Source organism: Crocodylus porosus, unplaced genomic scaffold, assembly GCF_001723895.1.
Source record: "Crocodylus porosus isolate Cpor-Errol unplaced genomic scaffold, CroPor_comp1, whole genome shotgun sequence".
Classification (NCBI taxonomy): domain Eukaryota; kingdom Metazoa; phylum Chordata; order Crocodylia; family Crocodylidae; genus Crocodylus; species Crocodylus porosus.
The window spans coordinates 2,060,596-2,079,184 of NW_017728909.1; the positions used below are offsets into that span (position 1 = coordinate 2,060,596).

Here is an 18,589-nt window from a genome sequence, read left to right on the forward strand (position 1 = left end):
GCGTGAATACTAGAAAGAATGATATCCGCCCATATCTAGAACATATTTCTTAAGTGTGTACTATATCTTGTATGCATAAAGCAATAATCATCTTAACTAGGGTTCCTCAGATGTATAAGCAATAGGAAATATCTACTTTCTCGTTCTTTTTGCAAATCTTTCAGCTAACTCAGAAGAAAAGACAATAATCCAAGATATACAAACAAAACCTGGAAAAGAAGTTTTACAATTTTATTACAGTGGCAGCACAGTTAACCAAAAGTTTGGGGGGGTTTTAAAGAAAAAACATATTTCAGCTCATATCATCATTCTTGCGTCTATTATTTCTGCTTATCAGTAGATTTTCAAAAAAAATATTCAGACCTCATTTCAAGTTCCCTGAACTTATTTTAATCAATAAGTGGAGACATAATAGTTCATTTAAACAATATGACTGAAATTCTAACCCCAAAATTCTACTGGCTTCTGTAGGAAAGGATTTCATTCTCTTGGTATTAAAATCTTAATTAGTCAAAAATCAATTATATTTTAAATGTATAAAGCTCAAATATTTCATATTAACAGCAGTTTTATGTTTGTCAATTATTTCAGTTAAATATGAGCTTTCCAACAAGCTGCAAGAGGAATAATATCTGTACCTACATTATTTCACAATAGTTTTATATAAAATGTATTTGTTGCAGGCAAAGAAGTCTGCTGCTAGTTTTTATGTTCACTTAACTCTCTTAAAACCAAGCTACTTTGCCTTAATCTGTAAGACTTCCCGCTTTAGCATTTTCGTGTAGTCTTCATTTCTACATTTCCATACCTTTTACTCCCACTTATGCCCAGTTTTTGACCAAAGATATGATTCTTCCTTTCATGTTTTTACCCTTATATGTCAATGTTTATCATGTCTCATAATAACATACTTAAAATAATCTTTCTGGTCCCTTAATTTTTATCTTCAAAATCCTTCCAGGTTGTTAACGTTTTTCTGAAGATGAGAGAAGTCTACACTGCTGTGTCATCCCTGTCATCAGGAAGGATCACAAACTCACCATACAATAATGGGATGTTTCTGTTAACATGACCCAAGATTGCACAGCGTTCACTTTTATTATTCTGCAAAATGAAATCCTATTTCTTGTTCCCCATCACATTTTTTTCAGTACTATTGCTTTCACAGTAGGTTCCTACCACTGATTATTTGTCCAGTTGTCCTATATGGGAATTTTCTTAAGTTGACTCTTACGAATACTTCCTCATCAAATTTCTAACTTTTCTAGCTTGTTCTAGTTGGAACAACTTTTGCTTTTGAATCAAAAACAAATATGATTCTTTAAACTCTTGTTTAAACAACAAGCAACATGGAAACATATAAATACCAACTTTAAAATACTGGTTTATCCATATTTACTAACAAAATACTTACTGCTATTTGTGAATAAATAAATTCCCCATGGCTGCTAAGAAAACAAAACAGGACTCCTCTAACCTCATTAAGAAAGCTACAGGAGCAAAAGGCTTTGCTTCCAACTGATGCAAATACACAAACGTGACGTTGCACGTTCCTTTGAGAAGTTTTCGGACTTTAAATATTTAAGTAATAAAACAATAAAAGTTAATACAAAGAACTAGGATGGGAGGGGAAAAAGCCATTGATGTTTATTTTTAACTGACATTTTGAGGGAAACTAGTCCTTTTCAGGGAACAATAGAATAGCCCACTGACTTAGGTAAGGAAGCACCATACAAAAGTTTATATACATCTGCATAAAATATAAATAATTGCCTCTGATTTTGCACCTGAGAACATCACACAGCAACATTCAAGAGGAAAGACATTAGTAACCATCAGTAGTTGCTATAGCAGCCGCTCCTTAGAATAAAGGGCAACTACCATTGTATTCTACAGTCTGAATACAATTCACCTCATAAAAAGGTCAATTGCAAAAATAAAATCCAAATATACAGAATGGCATAAATGTATCTGCCACTGTGAATCAAGGCTTTTCTACATGCATACACCATGTGCCACTGCTTCTCATTCAGTGCTTGCTTTTTGTGTTTAACTGCGTCATAACAATGCTAGTAATAACACACATGCCACAGCTTTCGCTAAAGGCTATAATTAACAAAAGCCTGATTTTCTAAACGGTATGCAAGTCTTAACAACATTTTAAAGTACTGTGTATCATGTAATTTATGCATCCAATTTAGATTTAATAAGATTATTATGTCTTTCAAAAAAAATCAATCTGCATTTAACACTAAAAGCTCTCACTGAATAGAAATTACATTCTTCTTGGACAAAGTGTCATCTTCATAAAAATATACATCTGATTTTTTTTTAAGCAGATACATTTTTATTCTGAAACATGTAATAGAGAATAACAGAGAATGAATAACACTTGGAGGCAGACGTATTTTATTATTACAAGACAAAAATAAATAGTAAAGGTACATTTTTTAGAGAAGTTCTTAAGATTTGAATGGAAGATCTCATAAAGCAAATAGGTTGGCAACCTCCCCATGCATATGTTATTCTCTAGCTATTCACGAACATACAAAACTAGTTCTGAAGAAAAGTAAAACTACTCAAGTAAATTGCTCCTTATATTAGATAGATATGGCATACGCATGTCCATCTTACTGATCATTTCTCTGAATTAATCAAATAAATTGGTCATTGATTGATTAATTCCCTTTAACTAAACAAGAATGAAACTGTCCTGTCTGACTTAACTCCAGAATAATGCAGTTAAGAGGAATCAATGAAGTTACTTAGTATTACTATATCTGTTTACTCTACCTTACAAAAAGAACCAGGTAGATGGAGGAAAATCTACTATGATAAGATGATAATGTCAAATACCAGTGACATCAGGAATACAAAAGTAGATTGGATAAAGAAGGCCAGAAAAGAAGAGAAGTAGAAGTTGGCTCAGAGTTAGTAATAAGATACAGAATATATCAACTTCAGTTTGCTGTTTAAATCCAACACAGGTTGGTAATCTGTAAAACTCATTACCATATAAAAGCTGTTCAGTAGCTTGTGTGAAAGTTGGTGGGCTCACTAGTCTCAAGCAAACAGGGAGTCTTTTTGCATCATTAAGCTGCAAGACAGACTCAGCAGAGGTCAAAGGTGAACATCCTTCTTATTCCTAGAAGCAGGAATAATAATTATTCCTTCTGCTCAGGCATACTGGTGCACCAATGCAAAGGGTATTTTCTCCCCTACTACCATGCTATAAAATTGTCCCACAGACAGAAGATGACTTTGGTTTACAATATCTCAAGACTGAGATCTTTTATTGCATTCATTATTTTTTTTAAAAAAGAAGGCAGTTTGGGTGGAGTGCGAGCTGGGGGGAGGGGAGAGGGGAAGAAACCCCATCCTTACATATGGGCTAAAAAAGGGGAACACTAAATTGTTTTTAGTATGGAGGTATTTTTAAGGGAAAATCTTAACAAGTATTTCACACAAAAAGCTATAACAGTAGTGTTTAGAGTTTATATTTAAAATTATAAAAGCTTAGAGAAAAATTCTACAGAATGGCCTGAACGTATTTTATCATCATTACCACTGCTTCAGCTGTCTATAAAGCAGAACTACAGGCTCTAAAAACACTGAGATGTATTAATACTCAGCAAACAATTCAGCAGTGTATATGGCAAAATTTCCATATAGCATCAAGGAAGCAAAAATAATATATTCAAATGTGTCTATCAGTTTTTCTCTGAACACTGGAAAAAACAGATATGGCATTAATACTTCCTTAAAAGGCACAACATATTGCTTCAAAACAAGTGATCCACATGAAGTTGGCATATCATATTATAACTATATCTGAATCTGTACAGATGGGTGGTCTTAGGCTCTGTCCCTGTGAACACCTACACATGCTTAACTATAAGTCATGAGTAGGTTCCATGGATTTCAATCCTTCTACTTATGTTTGTAATATTAAATACGGGCTTAAGAGTTTGCAAAATCAGTGCCAAAATGCTGAAAATGAAGGAATAATGAGAGATAATTCATAAGTGTTGATGTAAGATCCTGTGTTTTAAAACAGAAATTATTGTACATAGAAAATGTTATATAGCTTTGTTACATTAGCAAATTAAAAAGAAAGTACTGTACTAGCCAAGTACAGTTTTTACTAGTAGCACATTAGTAGTCTCAATCTATGAAGATAGTGTTTAATTTTAAATTTAAATTAAACTTTTTTAAAACTCCAAAGAATTTTTCCTCCTAAAACAAGAAAAAAAAAGGTGACAAAAAAGTGTAGAATTATGTAGGGCCCCTCCATCCCACACAGGCTCAAGTCATGCCCCTTTCTGCTCCCTAACCCTGCGGGGCCAGGCTGGAGTCAGTCTGCCTTCTGCCCCTTTCTGTGCAGCTGGGTAGGGCCTGCCACACCTGCCTTGGGTGCTGGATCAGGATCATCACCTGGATCCAAGCCACAGATGGACCAGGCACTGTCCAGCCAGCCTGCCAGGCAAACTGGTTAAGCACCACTGTTCTAAAAAATTCCAAACTCATATTAAAATTTGGCCAAAATATAAATTTTCCCTGTAGTTTCTATTAGATCCCTTTTTTATTTCCTCTTCTAATTTTTTTCATCCAATGTCATCCTAGGAATTAAAGAAGGGATATAGACCCTACTGTTCATCTATTTTATCCCTATAATTAGTGCAGACTAAACATTTGTATACATTATTAAATTTGCAGATGGCCAGAGCACATTTTAGCAGTGTATGACATTATCCCTATGAGATATCAACTTTAGCTCTGTAGCTGTAATTAAAAAATGATTATTTATTACTACTGCTTGCACAAAAGAATACTCTGAGTAGTTGGCACAATACAACACTTTTCTATTACCCGTACAAAAACAAATCTTAAGGGAGTCTCTGCCTAAACCTGTAATAAACTTAAGGCTCAGCAGCCCAAAATCTCAAGTGGTTGCTGTAGAAACAGCATTGACAATACAAAAAAAAAAAGTTAAGAATTGGCTGTAGCAATCAATGTTTGAAGTACAAAGATACTATATTCATGGTCCTGGGTATGAGCAGATTACATATGACTGGAGGGCCTGGGGACAATGTGGTAGAGCTGCTCATGGCGAGGTACCTCCTATAAAATAACACAATGTTGCAACCTCCAGATTAAGGGGAGTATAGGGCTCCTCAAAACTCTAGCCCCCACTGCCTTGTGGGTATACTCCTTGGCTGGAGAAAAGTTATGGGACACTCTGAGAGAAACATGCCTTGGCTGAGGTGTTAGGCAGCCAGCAGTAGTTCTTATCTGTTGCTCTCCGGCACAAGTTACAATGATCAAGGCACTGAACATTTGAACCTGGTCTGGTCTTTTGATTTTGTCTCAATGGTCTAAAGGGAGAATGGTAAGTCTTGGGCAGCCTCCACTCCTCCATACTCTTACTCCACAATTTAACTGAGAAACAGTTGTATAACAAAATCTATGAGCGAGAAGATGGCCAGACATGAAAACAAAATGTTAGGCTGACTTATTCAGAAAGTTAATTCTGGGGTTTCATTAAACAAATAAAACAATGTTCTTCTGCTTTGCGCCAGTATTTGTAATTATTGTTTATGTATAATATCTTATTCATATCTTTTAACCAAATTAGTTTCAAATTAAAATGTTGGGTACTTACGGGATATAACACTGTCAATATATTGTGGCAAATATGGAGCCCATGCATCAATTGTTTCTTTCCGTCCTGCCTGTTCAATTCTTCTCAGTTCTGCTAACAATAAGGCCTGGGCAGCTTCTCTTACCTATAAATAGGCAACCAGAACATTGTGCAAGCTCAAATCTCAAATAATATGTACTAATATTTTTAGAACGTAACCAAAGTCAAGTTATTTAAAATAAACTTACAACATAGAAATGACCTAAGCTAAAAACAAAATTAAGCTATGCCATTTTCCCAAAAAACATTAAAATAGGGGAGAAGAGGAATTGAGGCCTGAACCATTTTATAGCAATGGGCCCTTAAATAAGGGGGAATGCAAGGATGTGTGGCCCCAGGAGTAAGCGAAGGTCCAAGAAGAGATTCCATGTCACAACTCAATCCCTGCTTCCCCTTCCTGAAGAACGCTGCATATATCATAACTGCTCCACTCACTCCTCACCTTTGCTCACCTGCCTTCCTGAGAGAAGAATTATTAAGCCCCACAAGCAACTACTTTTCCTACCATAAAAAGATCAGTACTACGGGTATGTCAAACTAGGAAGTAGAGGGGAATGTAAAAGAGCTCAGAAGCGAGCTACAAACTGACACTCTGGTATTTATTGACAAATACAAAACTATTAGAATTTATCAGAAAAGAGGGCCTTCAATTCCTTTGGAGAAAGTTTCAGGCTTTCTATTCTCTTCCACGCTTTCCCAAAATGTGGGACTTGTTTCATAAATGTATGTTTTTCAAATTGGCTTTCTAAAATTCAAGACAGCATGACAATAAATATAAATTAAATTAAAATTAAAATTTAAAAAACACTGTAAAAAGTCATTAAGTTGTAGTATAGCTCTTGCCTATTTCTTGTACATCCCAGAAAACTAAACAGCAGCCATAGAGGAAACCCTTGGGACATTTCATGTTACTGAGGAAAAAAAAAACTACTGTAAAACCAACAAATACACAATATCATTCAAAAGTCTCTCTTTCCGTTTTAAAATACTTTGAAATCTTCCAAAGGCAAGCATAACTGCTAGAGAGAGAAGGTACCTGGAAGGCCAATGATTTTAAAAATGACTTGCCTAAGATGACAAAGAAAAAGAAGAAAAAAACCCAGGAAAACAATAGCATGGTATACAAACCTGATCTTTTTACACTTAAGTTAATCCAGGTGTTCTAACTACCAAACTTTGAGAATCTAATTTTCAAACTGATTAACTGACTGCACTATCTAGAAACAGAATAATGTTGCATAATATCTATCAATAGAACAATGGGTCAAAAATAAAAAATTCTGACAGTGTTTTTGCACAAATCACATTTAATCAGTGACAACATTATTATTAACTATATTATGAGACTGCTTAAATTCCGCAACATATGCCCCACTTTTTCTTCTAAAGCTGCACAATCAACAGAATTTTTGCCACTACAGCATAGGTGTGATGTTAAGGCCAGCTAGTCATTTATCAAACAGTAGGTACCAACCCATTCACTGACCACTGTACATGCATTCCAGAAAACCCTGCCATCTCAGCAGCCTCTTGATAGAAATTGGGTTGATTTTTTTTTTAAATCTTAAATACAATCCAGAAAATAAATTCTTTTAGCAGAATAGGTTTCAAATATGTGCACTACATTTATAACCATCGTCCATCATCTCAAATTAAGAAAAAATAAAGATGCAAAAAGACTAATTCATAGATTGGCGATATCTGTCCCGTGGAACTAGAGGGCTTTGCCTGTGCTTGTGTCAGGTCTGAACAGTAAGGAGCTTCATCAGGGCCAGGCAGCTAGAAGCTGTGCTGCCGCCACTTCTTCTCAACCTCTGCTCCACCTGCTCTAGTGTGTGCACAGCTTTCAACCACTGGGGAGCTGTGGCAGGGCAGGGTGGAAATGCAGCAGCAGTGCAGTACATATACAGGCAAACCCTCTGCTGCTGCTCTAACGCCAAAGCCCCATGGCCTATGTAACGCCAGAGCTAAATTATTCCAGCATGCAGCTTATAATGGTTGCCAGTCACTGGCCTAACTGGTTAAGTGGAAAAGCAAGCGTATGTATTGCCTGAAATTGTATTAATGCTGATTCTCATTGTGAGAAACAAAATACAGTCTGCATTGATACTTTCCCCCATTTACTCTTTTTTTCTTATCTCTAGAACACAGATGCAAGCATTTTAGAAATCTAGTTAAAAAAGTAGATTAACAGTCTTAGTATAAAAACAAACCAAAACGAAGTCACAACCGTTTCAAGCTTTCGCTTATGTCCTGATGCTAAAGAGCATTGTTATATATTTTATTGTTACGTAGTTTATAAAAAGGAGAAAACAAACTTCCTGAAACTTGGTTAGTCAAAAGTTAATTTGCTAAATAGTCTGGCTGTTGTGGAAGCCAACATCTGACTTGACTTTTGCTAAATAGAAGAGCTTATAGGAGTGCGGGCAGAACAAGAATGACACCCAGTGGCCAATTAGATAAATCACAGATTCATATTTCAATTAAAGTTCCTCATATATTGTTTTCTACCTAAATCTAACACACTGGTATAAGAAAGTGAGCCAATCACCATTTTAAAAAATTACCTGCTGTTTGAAAGATATACCAGTTGTCCAATATTATACTTTTGCATCTGCAAACATTACATCCATCACAAGCATAGACAAACAAAAAGGTAATGAAATTTACAAAATAGTATTACCTCTAAGCATCGATCTTGCCACCTGCGTGCAAGCATTTCAAGAAGAGGAGGTCTAAATTTATCCAATCCCAATAGATCAGGGAGCATGACACAGTGCATAGCAGCTAGTTGACTCCATCCTGTTAAAACAGATATCTAGGTTTTAAACACAACAACCATGTAAGCAATTTTAACTTGAAAAAGGTCAAATTGTTTGTATCTAACTATATCTAAAATGCCACACAATTAAAATTTACTCTGACCACAGGCCTAGTATGAACACTTCTTCAGAGACCCTTATTTTAAGGACCACTACAGTAGTTAAACTGGTTGATGACTTGCCACAGACAAGATGAGTCTATCTTAGCAATTATAAAACACTTCTTCCTGTGCAGTGAATGTAATAATATAAAAAAGCAGTATTATTTTTGCCACATATGCAAATACACAGTTCCTTCTTCCAACCATTTCAAACAAGCATGCCTATTAAAACCAAAAAAAATGCAATCTTGCAAGCTGCTCAGCAAAACCTAGAGCTGTTTGTTTTTTGTTTAAAAAAAAAGAAAAGAAAAAAAACACTAACTCCCAGATATCAGGATTTATAAATGGCTTCAAAAACTTTTTAAGGAACATCACTGATCACTGAGATCAAGAAAGGGCTATGTGTCAGTTAAAAGGAAGGCCATCTGTTTGTCAGTGTCATGCAGCAGGGGATTCGTTTTATGCTAATGGTTAACCCTATACAGAGCTCATGGAAATCAACAGGCAACTTTGGGCAACACAGATACCCAAGGAAATCAATGGACAACTTTCTAATGATTACAGTGGTGTCTGAATAAACCCCATGAGCTACAGGTTACAGAAATCTAACTGACTATCTGATATCTAGATGCTGCACAGCTCCAGCAGATCCAAAAAAACTCACGGTCAGACTTTTATACTCAATTAAGGCTCAATTGTTTTCTCAGGGCAGGATGAGGTTCCAAGTAACAGTTTTTCAATTCAACAGATCATGCTTAACTTTTAATGTCCCCAACTTACAATATGCCCAAATGCTTCTAAGCACATATGCCACATTTGTCCCAGGATAAATCAGGATTTATCATTTTATTCAGACATTGTCCTAGGTTAAATCCTAAAAGGACTCACAGGGTAAGAATTCTAACATTTTATCATAGGACATCACAAAGTGTACCCAAATGGTTATCCCAGGATCACACTGCTGAATCAAGTAGCAGAAAAGTGACTGCGCATTCAGCTGCTCACTAAAGCCTGATTAGAATGGAGCTATGTATACACGTCAATCCCAGGATACTGCTATTCCAGGACAGATACAGGCACATCTTGTCCAGGGTACAACAAGTGCAATCTCTTAGCCTTTCTATCTCAGGGACTATACATATAATAATTAAAAAAAGGAGCCAAGAAAAATCCCCAAATTGAAATTAATGTTATGTTTAAGAAAAAGCAATAACATTCAAAAGGCAATGAAACTTGGACAACTTGCCCACATACTATAATATGCATTACTTTGCCATTTAAGTACAATACAGCCAGGCTACAGTTATTTTACCAAACATTCTTCCATATCAGTGAAATCTTACTTTTAGCTTTTTTTAAAAAGCTAATCAAATAACAGCCAAAGTTTTCAGTAATCATGGACATTCCTAGATGCAACTGATTAGCATTTGTAACCAAACAACCTATTCACTAAATTTAAATTTAACACACAGTACTTGAGATGCAGCGACTCTGAAGTACCATACCACATACACTTTAAAAACATCACAACAGCTGTACAATACAGCATTTTAAGCTTGTTTTTAAACTTATTCCACACAGAATTTCTTTAAATGGCAATCCTCACTCCAAATAAGGCCTCTTTCTCAACCAACTCGGTGGGGACTGAAAACATGGGTCTTCGCATGAGATCAGGTGACATCATAAAGTTCAGCTTCTCGATCAGGGTCTAAATCTATGTCAATTTAGAACTATATTGTCTGAACGTGAAAAGGCATCTAAAAACTGATAAAACACAAGCTAAAAACAAAGCTAGAACCTAAAAATCAGTTTTAAAAAGCTGTTCTACAGTTCAGAGCACATATGCATTTGCCGTGGCAGAAATAGCAGCAGCAGCACAAATTTGTGCCACTGCTTTTTGCTGCTGTACACACCCCTGCACTTGGGCTTTCGTGCGAGGCAAAAAGCCTCACTTTGGGAAAACTACTGTGTCCCTGATCCTCCTGGTTCCCAGTGTGCTGGTGGAGCTGAGGGACAACCAGAGTAGGGGAGGCACTCTAGCTGACAGCCAGAGCATCTCCCTGGAAGACCCAGCATCCATGTCTGCTGGCACATCCTAAAAGAGGGTGCACCACACTGTTTTTGGGTTTTTTTAAGCGGGTTTTTGTTTTGTTTTTTTTTTGAATGGGAGTTCCCGGTATTAAAATTTGCAGCACGTGCACCACATGTGGTCTGCAGCACCTCAAACAGCTTTGAGGCACTGCAAACTGCACGTGTTCACTCATCTGGAAGCAGCTCAGGGATGCAAAATGATGTAGCTCTGATGAAGCTGAACTAGACTCACACACATAGTGGAGGGGGCAGTTGGCATGGCTTTCCCCACTGAAAACCTCTCAGCTCTGGAACTTGCTCCCCTCCCTAGCCTAATAAGGCATCGAGTTTGTCAACCTTCAAGGCACATCCATATTCCCTTGCTGACAGGAATGGCTTGAGAATGGTTTGAAATATAAATGATGTCCATAACCCATATATACTCATGAACTAAAGTATATGCAAGTAAAATCCAGGATATGTGGACTAAAAACTATTCCTAAATGTTCTTACCCAGTGTTAGTAATAAAAGTTGCAAACCCCCCCCCAATATGCTGCTTCTATCTCACAAAGCAAATATACAGATTAGATTAATGAGTCATGTATTAATAATGATAAAGAACATTAGTTGAAAGTAAAAGACAAGTAGATAGAAAATGAAGAAAGAATACCTTCATTTACTAAGAAACAGGTATGTAAAGTAGGAACAGGGTCAGAGCCAGAGTGACCAGTCTCAGTGCTAGCAGAAACAGCAGGAGCAACTTGAAGAGGAAAGAAGAAGAAATAAAGAGATAAACAGGAAAAATGAGGATAGCAGTATCTGAAAAACTGATTAGCATTACCGAAAAGTAAAAGATGAAGCTGGAAGAAACTGTGAAGGTATTAAAATTTAAAAGACCTCTTGATTTTACCAGAAGGGCAACATCAGTGACCAAAAGACATGCAAATCACAGAAATAAAATATACTAATGTAAAATCTCCTGAAAGACAAAAGCTGCTGTAGTAAAAAAGGCATTTCAAACATGCCTTAAAATATTGTATGAATTCAGTTTTGCAGGGGTGCATCAACTATACGCAGCCAAGTTGGAAGTAGAATAATACCAATATAAAACGCAAAGTGTTATTCCCGTAACTGCTATTTTATATTTTCTCAGTATTAGTCACAAAAAATAGAAATAAATACACCCGTAAATCAGGAGCCCCCTTTTCCACTGGAAAAGTGCTTCCTACAGAATTTTACTTGTTTTAAATTGAGGCTTGTTTTAAATATCTCTATTAACATTAAACAAAACAGTAGATAAACTATTGGGAAAACCTATATATTGAAATACATGATGTACAACATAAAAAAGTAGAATTACTTATGCAGGTAAGCAACTACAAAGTAATATTGTACAATAATGTCAATAATAAACTACAGTATCTCTGGCTCTGAAGTAGCTATTTTGTAAACTGCATAATTTCTCAGTGCAGAGGCAGTTTAAAAACAGTAATAAATATTATAGTCTGACTAATGCTCCATGACTGGAATTAGCATATGAAAACACAGGCAGACCTTATGGCACATACATACTACAACCAGAGGTCAATGTTAAGATTTAGAGGTCACTATTTGACACTTCCTTCCTTTATAGAAATTACAATGCGTCATGCACAAGCATCTTCAAATTAATCCCTTTCCTTTATTCCGCTGCAGAATAACAATAGGTTCAGGCTCCAGAACAGATTAAGCACTGTCTTCTGAATGGTATGTTTGCTTTTCATGCAGTGAACTTCTTGTCACTGTAGGACATCTGCATCAAAACTACTTTTTCTATAATATCCACATGGATAAATTATGATGGCACATGTAAAGCAACAGGACAACTAACATAACTCACTAAGCTCTTTTATTTGATGAAAAAAATGTGACAAGAAAGGGTTTTATCATATTTGATTTATGAAAATAAATTGAGAATGAATTTAAGGTTACACTTCTTTCCAAAAAGAAAGTATGAAAAATTCCCCTAAAATGTCACTGTTTATATCAGTCACTGTAACTGAAAAGCAAGAACAGCTGGCTCAATAGCCCAGTGGCATCAAGTTCTAAGGATCTTAAGACAGTTACTGCTCTAATTAGACCTCCACTAAAGGATCTTTAAAAAGTAGTGGCAACAAAAGTCCTATATCAAAAGTTTCTGTTGCAACAAGGAGAGGAAAATACTGAAGTCAACCTATGATAAAACCTAGAAATGTAAAACTAATGACGAGGAAAGTAAAGAACATCCAAATTCCCATAAAAATATATTTGAAGAAAAATCCCATTTGAAAAAAAATACAGATGACAACTTAATTAACATCACACAAAGTGAAAATTTTAAAATAATTTAAGAGAACATTGTTCTATGCTATGTTTTATATATTCCATGTTCTATGCTATACATTCTGTGGCAGGAATGCATCATTTTATTTCTATGTATTACTTTTTTGTGGTTTAGGTTCCTGCTGAAGACTGTAGAAGTGCCATTTATCGTAATTCGAGATGCTAGTCTTAACAAAATAAAGGAAAGAGTTTTCATTCTGAAAAGGATAACATTGGTGGAAAGTCTATTTTTTTTTTTTAAAAAGAAATATTATGGACAGAGATCTTATGTGCAAAACTTTTCTGGAACCATTTTTGCCAACAGGTCTGTTCCTTTACAAGTTCTATTGACCTCTTCAAATTTTAAAAGCACCTTTATGAAAGAAGTAAATGGGTATACATGGAAATAATTTTTGATCCAATAACCTTAACTGATGTGCTGCTATTCTAGGTCTTTTATATTATCTTATGTTTACGACTCCGTATAAGTTTCCTACGAAACTTTCACTTTAATCTAGTTGTGGTTCTGGTCCTGTAAAACACTTTATTCACATATTTCAGATCCACACCCATTGCTGCCTACCTAGCTTCCTCTTCAAAGATGCAAAAAAACAAATTCAGTGCTAGTTTTTCCCCTTTCTTTAAACTGAAATCCTGAGTAAATTAAAAAAAAAAAAACAGACCTAACAAAATGGTGATGCTTCAGTTAACTTTAAGCTAGCTTAGATAGCAGAGCAGTCCTTTTCTGATTGGCATCATTCACAAGCACCCAAAAAAGGGGGGGGAAAAAAAAGGGCTTTCCAGCAGAAAAGCAAATGACCAAAAAAAACCCCCCCAAAAACCCTTGCATATTGTTGGTCTCATGTTTATAAAGGACAACACACTTTTTTTATGATATAATAGTGACTTACTTATTTACCTTGCTCCTTTGTTATATTATATAGTGAAATCTTGATCATTGAAGTGAAAGGGAGATTTGCCTTTGAAATAAGCAAGGCCAAGACTTTATCAACTGGCTTCGAACTTAACTTGAACTTATCATAAATTCCACTTCTGCCAGAAATATTTATCCATGTCTTCAACCATTCTCATCTGGACTGCGGTTTGAATCTTTAGCACACAGTTACTATGGTAACAAACTTTCCCCCTAAGAGATAATCGTATCTAAAATATCCCCCTAAGAGATAATCATAACTTCTTAACAGTGGCAAGTCTATATTGTCTTGGTTTCTGTGAGGGCTGCCTGGATTTACAGCCATAAATAGCATAATCACATCATCCTTTACTTCATACAAGTCCACTGGTTTTTCCATCATTTCATGTTCAGTTCAGTATTGGCCACTTCATGATTGCTTTACATTTAGTTTGCTTTACATTTTAATTGGTTTCTTCTAGTCTATCATGGACTGACTGTTACTAATTGCTTCCCCTTCCCTTCTCAGTCTCTCTCACTATCCACAGGAATCTTTTTTCCCTCCAGTCTGCAGAAGTGGAACAGCATCTATTTTCTACTTCACCCTACATTACAGCTGAAATGCTATTGTCCCACCTCAAGCCCCTGCTCCCCACCCTCCACCCCCCTTTTAATTCCTCCTTTGTTTTGCATCTGAATAAGTGGTCACTGAATTTTTAATCCCAATTCAATATATTAAAATAAGAGTTTGTATTAAAGCAAAGTAAGTAGTACTGAATGATTGTTTGTATAAGATGCTTTACCACCTGTAAAAATAAGAACTCTTCCTGCAGCTATTCGTTATCGAGACAACCAAGCTATAGCTTTAGATATCAAGGAACAGTAAAAACTGAACACAAACCAAGGTGCAACTAGCACGCCTGCTGAAAAAGGGACTGGAGTTGTGGGTCTCACTGTGGCCAGAGAACATGTGAAGCACCTGCAAGAAGCAGAGATGGTGGCCAAATGGGACAGCAGTGTACCAGGTATCAACCAGCATGTTTGCCATCCAAATAGCAAGTGACAAGAATTTTTTACAATTTAACAGTGGTAAATTATATTGTACTCCTTCCTATAAAGAAAGCTGAAGTTTAAATGTGCATTTATAATGTTGATTTTTTAATTAAAGGTCAAAGTGTATTCTGCTTAAGTGCTGAACTCAGACTCCTGGCAAATAACCAAGCTGATATTTGGGATTTCTTGCAATAAGTAGACCCCTGCAATGCTTTGGGATCACTTTATAGCAATATCAACAACTTATACAGATTGAAAAGAATGCATCATTTTAAATCATTCACATTTTCATCTGAAATATAAAATCATTTTCTTTTTGCATCTAGAAATCAAATAAAAGGTAGTTATCTTTTTATAGTAAGTAGATTGTTTCACAGTCTAGAGCTGAAGTGGCATACTAATTATGTCACCATCTTTAAATTTTACCTTGTTTAATTTGCCCTTGAGCTGCAGGACTTGAAACAGGGGGTGGAGGAGCCTTCACTTTAGGCAGCTCTGGAGTGCCTGGCCTTGGAGGCCTAAACATAAAAACCAGGGCAGAAAAAAAATTACATATACTACATACATATTTATCCTGACCAACCAGCTTTAAAAAGAAAGTCTTATCAAGAAAGTTTCAGAAGATGTTAAAATTAGGAATTATTTACAATTCCAGAATTACCTTAATTTATGATTAGGTATAACAAAAATATTATTACATTTTAATGTATTTAGAATGTATTAATGACTTTAAAATTACAAAGTAAGAAATGGATATATAAAAGGCAACCCAGTTCTCAGTTTCCTACAACAGTTCTATAGACATAATTCTGCTGAATGCAATAGTTATACTAGCATTGAAAAAAAAAACACCCCAACATAACAGAATGCAGAATGATTACACCTGATGCATGCAGTCACCTGACATTAGAAAAGCTGTTCAATATACCAGAGCCATTAGTAATTCAAAAAACTGAAGACTGTTTTATAAAAGGAATATCATAAAGTAAACAAGCTATTTCAAGGTACGCAAAGAAAACGAATCCTTTCTATACCTGGTTGGTCCTTTCTTCATATGATCGCCAATAAAAGTTGCATTAGTCATACTCATTAAGGTATTTGCCAGAGAGATAATAGATAGGAGGTGCTGGGTGGTGACTGCACGTGATACTCCATAAGTCCCCCTTCCCAGTCCCTCTGTAATAGACATTTTCCTTGTTAATTCTACACCATCATAGGATGGCTTGCCCATGGACTGGTTATAGCTAGGAAGCATCAGAGACATATGGCCTCCTCTAGATAGTAGACCGAAGGACACAGAACAGTGTGGCTTAAGCATCCCAAGGCGATCAAGGCAAATGTCATCAAGAACATCATTCAAACCCCAGGCATGGAGACAGGACATAAAAAGTTTTGCTGTGTCCATGGTAAGATTATATTCTAATAGGGTTAATGGTTTAGATTTGCTGGAGCGATATTCTGGGTCACTGTCTTCTCTTCTCTGCCTCATTGCTTCTTCATCCTCATCATCATCATCCAGAAGATGTTCTTTTATGTTCTCTTTGATTGTTTCCTTGACCTGCTGGAAGAGAACTGCCGCTCGTTTGCCAGCCCGAAAAGAGCCCCCCTTGTCGGAACTGCCAGATGCTTTCTGTAAATTCTCTGGGGAAATAAGTGCAGTGTTAGGCCTAGACGCTTCTTCTGTCAGTAGCTGAATAATCAGAGCTTCTACATCAAAGAAGAGGATGTGGATATCCGGGTCTGTTAGGTTAGTCTTTATACCTTGAACCATCAGAGAGTTATGTGAATATTTAGGCAAATTCCCCTGCAATAAAAAAATTGATTGTTATTAAAATACGTTTTGATATACATTGTCAATATTTATATAAACTTAACTAATATAAACATCCTGGGATAGAGGAAAAAATTTTAATACTCATGAGATTTATAAAGATTAACACAAATAAATAATTTGCATTCATTATTCATTATTTAATAAATAGAAGTTTTAGATATGAGAGGAAATTTCAAATGTTTATGTACTTATGCATCATTTCAAAAACCCAAAACAAGGGAAAACTGGATAAACTGCAGTGCCTATTTCTAGGTAATCACGTTAACTTTTTTAATGGTATTTTGTTGAGACCAGCTATTTTCAGGAAAAAAAAATGGTTAGGACTTCCCTCAAATCCTGTAATTGCGTAAATATTTCTGCAGATTAAATATAGTCCACTGGGAATGTACGAATGCCACATGCAAAAAAAACAGGATAATGCTGCTTTACAAGACTGAAAACAGTCTTGGTAAGGTTACTTTTGATACATAGATTTCATAGACATTTCATAGACATTAGGGCTGGAAGGGACCTCGGGAGATCATCGATACCCACAAAGTGGAATCATTTGTTCAGCGGATTGCTACACATTTAGTAAGCACACAACAAATACCAATACCATGACCATGACCAAACACATGAACCTGAGAGATCTTTAGCATATCATCAGAAGGGATCTGGGTTTTCCATTTCCCATTGGCAAATGCAGGTTCTCTCTTTTAACCAAGAAAAACATGGACACCATGGACAGAGGGCCTCCCACTAGCCTCTCTCACCCACCCCACTGTCAGGGATGGGCTTTGGATTTTGACCTCCAGGCTGCTGACATCTGACATTCAAGAAAGAACCTCAGGATGAAGCTTTTGTACTGGCCACATGTACCTTTCCTATGTGACAGCTCTAGGTCTGGTAGATATAGAACTGTTTGCATTATTCTTATCTGCTATCATTGTGTATTAATAAATTTGCCTATTATCAAATAGAGAGGTCATGGTTAGTCCAAGGGTTTTGGGTCCACCCGGAACAAGGTATCTGGATAATAAATCCAGTGCCAACAAGGGGCACCAGCAGGACTGGGGGCTGCGGCTTGGGAGTGAGGGGCCTAAACCTGTGTCCTGGTAAACGATGGGGTAGGGATAGCTCTGATTTTCCATGATATAAAAACTCAAAATCAAATATCAAAGTGTACAGGTACTTAGAATTTATTTTATTATAGCGATTGAGGCACTGGTAGGCTTCTAAACTGCTTTAAAATTGTAAATATACCAATAAAATATTGTGTTCAGTTAATACCTATATACAGTGGTATTTCATTCTAATCACGGATTTGGGGGGTTTTAAATAAAAGAAACTGTGATTTTTCAACAGAGAACACCAGGATCCCTCAACAGTAAGAAGCATATTTTGCTGGGGGGTGAAAGGAACATGAATGTTTGCAGAAAAATGAAGAACATTACTGTTCCTTTTCTTCTAACATATAACATTATTCCACCTTCAGACAAAAGGGCACAAATGTATCCTGTTTCCTGGTTCCTTCACACAATTCTAGTTGACAGAGAAATTCCATACAGCTCAGACTAGATTAAACTAGATTAAAGTACTAACCACACCTTGGCATGCATCCACAGATGCATCTTGAGCAGGTCCAAGGAGGTGATCCTCCCCCTCTATGCGGCTCTGGTCAGGCCGCAACTGGAGTATTGCGTCCAGTTCTGGGCACCGCACTTCAAGAGGGATGTCGACAGCATGGAGAGGGCCCAGAGGAGGGCCACTCG

At 36.3% G+C, this 18,589-nt stretch overlaps 1 protein-coding gene across 4 annotated transcripts in view; it reads right to left on the bottom strand.

Annotated features, from left to right (window-relative positions):
* Nucleotides 1–18,589, bottom strand: part of WDR7 (WD repeat domain 7) — a 299,401-nt gene that overhangs the window by 219,059 nt on the left and 61,753 nt on the right. For all 4 annotated transcript variants that reach the window (XM_019531753.1, XM_019531750.1, XM_019531752.1 and 1 more), the window contains exons 15-18: nt 16,036–16,805; nt 15,428–15,519; nt 8,385–8,503; nt 5,663–5,786 (exon numbers count right to left, since the gene is read on the bottom strand). In XM_019531753.1, coding sequence (XP_019387298.1) covers nt 5,663–5,786; nt 8,385–8,503; nt 15,428–15,519; nt 16,036–16,805 — 1,105 coding nt within the window. The remainder of the gene's footprint in view (nt 1–5,662; nt 5,787–8,384; nt 8,504–15,427; nt 15,520–16,035; nt 16,806–18,589) is intronic.